General features: G+C 39.6%; 1 protein-coding gene across 3 annotated transcripts in view; it reads left to right on the forward strand.

The window, feature by feature from the left end:
• WIPF1 (WAS/WASL interacting protein family member 1) overlaps positions 1-7655 on the forward strand; it is a 117550-nt gene extending 109895 nt beyond the window's left edge. For all 3 annotated transcript variants that reach the window (XM_040643727.1, XM_040643724.1, XM_040643723.1), the window contains exons 7-8: positions 732-845; positions 4693-7655. In XM_040643727.1, coding sequence (XP_040499661.1) covers positions 732-845; positions 4693-4748 — 170 coding nt within the window. In that variant the 3' untranslated portion in view covers positions 4749-7655. The remainder of the gene's footprint in view (positions 1-731; positions 846-4692) is intronic.
• The last annotated feature ends 900 nt before the right edge of the window (positions 7656-8555 follow it).

Below are 8555 nucleotides of genomic sequence, written 5' to 3' on the forward strand. Positions count from 1 at the left end.
CCCTCCTCTGGGGGTGGGACCTTGGAAACATTTTCAGGCTACAGGGCAATCACTGAATGGTAAATTGGTGTGCATTGTTTGTGTGTTTGCATTAACATTTCTTGTTTCTATGACCCTCATTGTTATCACACTGCACTGCTCTGATCTAAGTATCTAACCATTAGAGACCACCATGATTTCAAATTAAAAGTAGTAATCCTCCCTCCTCCACTTCTCAAAAAGGTTGATTGTTTTGCTCTCTCACTGTTGGAATCTCATTTTGGTTACCTTTCTAGAAGATTCCAGAACTCTTAAAAAAATGTGATTTTTGTCATTTATCCTCTTCTTACCTACCTTACCTGCCTTTCTCAACAGTTTGCTGGGGCAAGAAGCCTAATGGTCTGCAGGTATTAAGCAGCTTTCCTCTGCCTTTGTTAGGAGAGGGTCCCCATTATTCCTGGGCCCACCGGTGGGAAGAAAGGTATCTCAAGCTTTACCCCACCCAGCTCCTAAGAGAGACGGGCTGGGTCCTAATCACGGTGGTTGAAGTCACTTGACTCTGTCTTTGCTTTGATTGCAGACCAGTGTATTTCATTGATGTACTCATCAGTGACGTTTGTCACATTTCCGGGTTTTCCCTAAACTTCTAGGCATGAAACTAGCAGTGAAACTGTGCAGCTCTCTGTTCTTTCGTTATGTTAAGTCTTCACAGCAGACTGTTACTGAAGACGCTGTTTGTCTCTCTCCCTCAGATGAGTGGGAGAGCAGATTCTACTTCCATCCGATTTCTGATCTGCCACCTCCAGAGCCATACGTACCAACGGCCAAAATTTATCCCAGTAAACTGGCAAGAAGTGAAACCCGGAGTGAGTACTTCTGCAAGGGCTTTGGGTAGCTTCATACTTGAATAGCCTGGGTGATATATAACTGAGGCTTGGATAGGAAATCCAGGCCTCTTGCCTGGAGTGGGACAGAGGACCCCAGACGGAGGCATCTAAATTCTGGTAAACTCCCCTTCCACAAGTGATGGGGAAAATGGAGAGAGCCAGAATGCCTATGAGAAACGATTATTTTAATGTGTCATTAACAAGCTCAACATAACTTTGGTTTGCTCATAGGTTACATTGTATTGTTTTGCTTGTTTGGACAGACTTCCCCCATTTTGGTCTTCCTAAGATAGAACATATAGAGATATCTTCTATTCCTACTAGTTTTGAGACTAGTCAAATGTCTTAATTATAACAAAAACTCACTGTAACTGCCTTGATATTTTAGATATATTATAATGAGGGGCACCTGGCTGGGTCAGTCAGTGGAGCATGTGACTCTAGATCTCGGGGTTGTGAGTTCGAGCCCCACGTAGAGTGTAGATTACTTAAAAAAATAAAATCTTAAAATAATAACAATAAAGTAATAAAACAAATATATTATGATTATAGGTTTTAGAGCATTACGTGAAAATTTTAAATATACCCATAATCTCTCCATATAATTTCCATAAAATCTCCACATAACATATATTTTCATTTTATCAGGTTCTCTGCGCATTTTTAATCCATATAATTCTGACTTATTTATCATTATAATTATAGAGTGTAGTTTTTTGGTGGTAGGGTTTATATAACTTTGCTTTTAGTAAAATATTTTCCCATTTTATCACATGGTTTTTATTTTATAGAATCCCATAAAGTCAGCATACAATAATTTAGTTTACCATTATTGGACATTTAGATTGCTTTTGGGTTTTGCTAAAATATATAATGCAACCATAAAGAACTGAATCACTTTTCCGCTATTGAAACAAAAATGTAAACAAGAAGAGGAAATAGAGAAACTGAAATTTCACAATAAATGGTTAGAACACAGAAAGAATTGGCATGAAACATACATATATCACTGATGAGGCTCAGACTTGTAACAGCTTTAGATTTAAACTCCCAAACCAGGAATGTGTGGAGAAAAAGCATTCGAGCATTTCAGATAACTGCCACGGCATCCCAGCCTTGTCCTCACTCCTTAAGCAGAGCTCCTTACACATACTCAAGAGCCTGTTGGCTCTTCAGCACACAGTTCTTAAATCATTTTTGGTTGGATGTTTCCCAGCCATAGAACAGATTCATAGCTGCTTAAGGCTGGTTAGAAACAAATCAGTGACTTCAGGGAGATGTGATATGTGGCAGTCTTGGGACAAAGAGACAGGGACACAGAATTGTACTTTGTATCACAGCACAGGACAATACAGGAGTTTCTCTCGGGTTGTGAAGCACAAGTCAGATTGTGCTCTGTGCCACTGCTGAAGAATTCAAAACATTAGAAGATGTTTTAAGAAAATCTGCATGAACAGAGGCACCTGGGTGGCTCAGTCAGTTAAGCGTCTGCCTTCAGTTCGGGTCATGTCCCAGAGTCCTGGGATCTAGCCCCACATGGGGCTTCTTGCTCAGCAGGGAGTCTGCTTCTCCCTCTGCCTGTTGCACCCCCTACTTGTGTTCTGTCTCTGACAAATAAATAATAGAGTCTTTAAAAAAAAAAAAAGAAAAAAATTTCCATGAACAAATGACGGAAATAAACAGAATATTGCTGCTTGAAAGGAAAAGTTTAATTACTAGAAAAACTCATTTGTGTAGAATACTCCATTCCTACATGATGCCTAATAAAAAAAAAGGTATAACTATAATAAAATTATACAAGAGTGAAAAATAAGTCTTCACATGGGACAGATAGTTTTGAGTTGTGTGTGTGTGTGTGTGTGTGTGTGTGTGTGTGTGGCATGAAGAAGGGCTTCCATCTCATAAGAGCACAGCCTGTTTCTCTTCCTTTTTGGGCACTAACACATGAATGCACTTTAAGGAGTTGTTCACATAGACTCTAACTATTGGTTTCTTGTAAGCATCCTTAATCTAATTTAAGTGCTCTTTGTATATTTAAGTGAGTAACAGAACCGTCCCCCCTCCTCTAGATTTTTTACTTCATAGCTGAACACATTCCCTTCCCCACCCTGCTGTCTCTAAGACTAAACGCGACCTGAGGACTGGAACTATCCTGCTCATTGCTGCATCATCCTCAGGAGGCCCCAAACCTGACAGATAGGAGGCATTTAAAAGTATTTCTTAAACTGATGAATTCATGTCCACTGAGCCCAAAACCTTTTTTGTAGATTTGCTTTAAATATTTCTAGCGTTCCGTGTGTTTAATGGATCATCTCTGGATCATCCCTGTAACAAAACTGAAGTACTCTCGAGTGGTTTTGCTCTGCTCCTGTAGCTGCCTTGGCCTCTGGGGGGGCACCCGCCTGGTAGGGCCCCCAGGCAGCCCTGAGCCATGCCGTCTAACTGCAGCTCTGCACAGGCCAACCCGCATGGTGCCAACCTCTGACTCTATGTCAGCTGATGGTCAAGGCTCCACAAGAGATGACTGGTTTCCATCCAGGGGCGTCTTTCCTCAGGTGTGGGCCCAAGAAAAGACATGGTTGGGGTGGCAAGAGGAAGAGGCAAAGGTAATGGGCTGCCAGTGCCTTCCTCTAACTCCTCCCCTTGCTCAGAGATTTGGTTCTCTCAGAAATTCCTGTCGAGGCACCCCCTGAAGAATCTGTCAGCGCCAGCCCACCTCTGAGTGCCCCCAGAGCAGTGGCCATCACAGACCCCCTCAACTGACATGTGTCCCTGCTAGATCTGCTCACGGCATCTGAGCACCAGCTTCATGCCTAAAACCTATTAGATCCTCAAAATTATGTACGTGGAACAAATGAATTTAAAAAACTGAATGGATCTTAAACCCAGTACTCATACCCAGGAATATGCATAGTTTTTAAGAAAACACTATTAACAGAGTGAAGAGGCAACCCATGAAATGGGATAAAATATTTGCAAATCATATATCTGATCAAAAAGTTATATCCAGAATATATAAAGAATTCCTATGACTCAACAACAAAAACCCAATTTTTAAAATGGCTTGAATACTTGAGTAGACATTTCTCTGAGGCAAATACCCACATTGCCAAAAAGCACATGAAAAGATGCTCAATATCACTAATCATTGAGGAAATACACATAAAACTACAGTGAAATACAACTTAACAGCCATTAGGATGGTTACTATCGAAAGAGCATTTAGAAGTTAGAAGATACCTAAATGTTCAACAAAAGGGAATTGATTAGATAAATATAGCATGCCTATATAATAGAATGTAATGTGTCATTTGTAATTACAGGTATAAATGTATATGTATGTGTACATACGTATATGTAATGGCTCTGAAAAATGTTCAGACTGACTATATCTGATCTTAGTTGGGGAAGAATAAAAGGGAACTGTTTATATATAGAAAATAAATGGGAAGTGTTTACATCATATTATTGGTTATCTCTGGGTGGTGCAGGCATTGGTGAGTTTTTGTTTCTTTTAGCTCATCCATATTTTCTAAATCCATAATAAATATGTACAATGTTTGTGGTAAGAAGAAAATAATTTTTTTGAATTTTCTTAACTTTGTGCAAGTACTCGGGAGCCAATGGTGGGTCATCCCTCTCTAGAAATTTCAGTCAGATCCTTACTTGCTTCCCTTCCCTTCTTACTTCTCGTCCACGTGTGCCTGTTCTTTACAGCTTTGGTCATAGAGGGTGACGTAGTGTGTACTTTTGTGACCGTCTTTAGTTTGTACAATGAGATCATAAGCTTTTAACCAAAATTTATATTTTGTCTTTTTTCATCAAGGTGGATCCAACCGAAGAGAAAGAGGTGCCCCACCACTTCCTCCCATCCCAAGGTGATCTTTGCCTGCTCTTCTCCACCCAAGCCCAACAGCTCCTTCTGTTGTTGCTCTCCAAGGGTTGCAAACCCTCCTCCCCTGTCTTCCCTTGTCCCCTTCATACTGGCAGTAGGGAAGAAGGGAGGGTGACGTGGGAATATGTGTGTGGGGGGTGGGAATGCAGTAAAGAAATGCACCTAGCTTTTTATATTGTGTATATTCTCAAAGCTATTGCCTGCTTCAGCTACAGCCCGCCAGTGTTGGCTGCTTAGGGGTCAGGAGGCTTTTGTGGCAAGGTGGTAGAGATGCATTGTGTCCTAGCTTTCAACCAACCAAATTCAAACATTCACTGCTAATTTGCTACAGACTGTAATATTAAAGTCCCTGAGAGCTGTTTGCTTCCATGCCTTTTTTGCATGCTTGGCTTTCTGTCTGATTCCAGGAACCACAGACCACCTAAGCGAATTGCTGCATTCAGGGCTCACATAAAATTTTTCAATTACAGGATGTCCAATCTTTGGCAGTCTGAGATAAAAAATAGGTGAAATTAATTTTAATATATTTTATTTAACCCTAATACCCAAATTACTATCATTTCAACCTGCAATCAGTATAACAGTTATTAATGAGGTATTTCCCATTCTGTTTTGGTATTAAGTCTTCAAACTCCAGTGCGTATACTACATTAAGAGCACATCCCCATTCAGACGAGTCACATCTCAAGTGCTCGACAGCCCCATGTGGCCGGTGGCTACCGTTTTGGACAGCACTGGTCTAGAAGCTACAGGCTAGTGCAAAAACCTCTTGTTTCAAGAACAAAAAAGGCAAGTTGAGCTTGAGCAATTCAAAAAATAACTAAAAATAAAGTTAGGACCTAACACCTTGTTTGGCAGAGAGCCTGACCTTAGATTTTGCTCCTTTATTTCCCATCTTTCCTTATCGTGTGTATCCAAGTGTTGCTTTACAATACCAAGGTCAGAAACTGATCTAACAGGGTTTACAGCCCCACGGAATAAAGCCATTAGAAAGAAACTGAAAGCCAGCTGGGGCTTGGGGACTCAGAGCCAGCTGCCTTGAGCTCACCTGTCCGGGGACCCCTGCCTTGCACTTCATTCCTCTGCCACCCAGCAGGCATCTCCGCACCGGGGAGGCTCGTAGGCTCTGTAGCTGTGGGGGAAAGTCAGGAAAAGGTAGTTAATTGGAAAAGTGGAGGAAGGAAGCAGGTTTGAGTTGATGGGCAAAACTCTAAAAGTCTAAATCTGATGTTTATGGGGGTTGAGAGAGATTGCTACTACAAACTGAAGAGAATTTGCTTGACTCTATCGGGAGAATCACTTGCCTTGGATCTATGCAAATAAAGCTCCATGAAAAGACCATAGGGATGAGCCAGGCTTGCCCTTTTTTGTATGATTTTGTTTACAAAACTTTACTGGGACTTTTAAATCTAGCTATAGATTTGGGGGAAAAAATATTTCCATTTAGATGTTTTATATGGTTGATTATGTTTAAAATTACCATTACTTATTTTTTAAAAGCACACAGCCACATATGTATCTGTATACCTAAACTTTGTACCATGGTTTCAGTGTATTGTTCATGTATTACTGGGAGATGCTAACAAGAAATCAATCCAAAGAAAAAATTGAAAGAAGCATTCCTATCTATAGAATAAATAACTGTTTCATTTATATAAAAGCAAAAGAACTTAGAGTTCTAATAAATGGGATATCTAATAAATTATGAAGTTACCCATTTGAATATATTGTATTTTTATAACTTTCCTTGCCAAAGTCCTGGGCTTAGTACGTTAGAGAACTTGGTTTTTCCCCCTCTCCTCTACCATTCATCTGTCTTTCATGTAGTCATTTGGGGCCCTTTACCCAAAGGGAATCAAGAAATATAAAGGTGTAACAAACTTGGCTAAGTATTTTTAAAAAGAATTTTTTGGGTAGTATAGCAGCATCATTTTATTTGGAATTCTTTGATCAGATATGAACAGTTGACACAAATCCCTATGATAAAGCCTAATGAGCCGCTTCAGAAAAGATGGAATCGGGCCTTACTAGCAAATGTGGCAGAGAAATCTGATCCAAAGAATTCTGGATTTGAATTTTGTTAGGGCTAGTAAGCATGGCCAATTTCCTTGTATATCCCAACTTTGTAGGTACCATCCTAAAGTCTGAAACAGAGTCACAGCTCAAAGTTGCTATTCATCCAGGAGAGAAAAGTTTTAGAATGTATTCAAGTCAATGTTTCATTAATACACCTATACCCTTTCTTTGAAAGTTGGCAACCTAATTGCATCCAAAACTGAATAATTTCTATGCTAAAATCTTCAACTATGGCAAATCACAAAAATGAATATTTTCCTCCTGAAATCAGGGCTTACATTTGGGGTTTTTTTTTTCCATCATATTTCCAGATAAATGTATTCAAGATGCAATACAGTATTAACATTCACATATCATTTTATATTGAAATGTATTACAGTATTAAAATTCAGTGTTCGGTATTTATTTCACTATGCATTTTATTTAGTAGAAGCCAAGAGAAATGTTTAATCCAATGGTGCCTTACTTTGTGATTTGAAAGAAATCAACTTTTTATGTCTAAGTAGATTATTTGCATATTTGTAAAAACTGGTAGGCCTTTATATTTTAACTTGTAATACCAATTTTGTTATTTTAGTAGCAGAAATGGGATGATTATTAAAGTGCCCAACATTTTTTGGCATGAAATTAATTTTTCCCTGTTTGTAGTCAGGGACAGTAAAAGAAAACATGTTTTTCATACCACTGCACTATGTAAACATGCACATTTTGGAAACTGTGTCATCAGGACAGTTTAAATGGTGGGGTAGAGACTACCCTAGACATCTGTGTCTTTGTAAGTTAGCCAGACAATAAATAAAAGCAGAATGATAAGAGTATCAACTGGTGGTTTTTATTTAAGTATTGTCTCTGTAAATGCAAATGAAAAGGCAAGTGTCTGTTTTCTGTTTTCTGCTCTAGTAAAGAAAGACAAGCTCAGAGCAAAGAAAAAGAGGAGGTGGCAGTGGTCCATAGTGTGGATTCCTCACACCCACTTTCTAATCCCTTGTTGTTTTTCCTGGGAACCTGCATCCTAGTCACAGTCCGCTGTGTGTTTACTTGAGCCAGATGCTGATACTCTAAGGTAAAGACAGATGGTTGGGACAATGGGCAAGAAAACTACCAGGACTAGCACTGACACTGACAAATACAGGAAAGGCCAATGGGAATTTAGGAGGCCTGATTATTTTTTAAATCATCTGCTGTGCACACACACACGTGTGTCCATATCTGAATACAGCATAACGGTTAAGAGATTAGGAAGACCTGCCTCCATCTCTTACTTGCAGGTTGCAAACTTCTCTGAGCCTCAGCTTCCTTATCCACAGGGTAAGTAACAATCTCACCACATTAACAAGTGCATTAAATGAGATAATGTAACAAATGGCCAACAGACACATGAAAAAATACTCAACATCACTAACCATCAGGGAAATACAAATCAAAACCACAATGAGATACCACTGCACACCAGTCAGAATGGCTAAAATTAACAAGTCAGGAATTGACAGATATTGGTGAGGATGTGGAGAAAGGGGAACCCTCTGACACTGTTGGTGGGAATGCAAGCTGGTGCAGCCACTCTGGAAAACAGTATGGAGGTTCCTCAAAAAGTTGAAAATAGAGCTACCCTATGACCCAGCAATTGCACTACTAGGTATTTACCGAAAAGATACAAATGTAGTGATTCAAAGGGGCACCTGTGCCCCAATGTTGATAGCAGCAATGTGCACAATAGC

Source organism: Ursus maritimus, unplaced genomic scaffold (assembly GCF_017311325.1).
Source record: "Ursus maritimus isolate PB19 unplaced genomic scaffold, ASM1731132v1 scaffold_1, whole genome shotgun sequence".
NCBI classification, from domain to species: domain Eukaryota; kingdom Metazoa; phylum Chordata; class Mammalia; order Carnivora; family Ursidae; genus Ursus; species Ursus maritimus.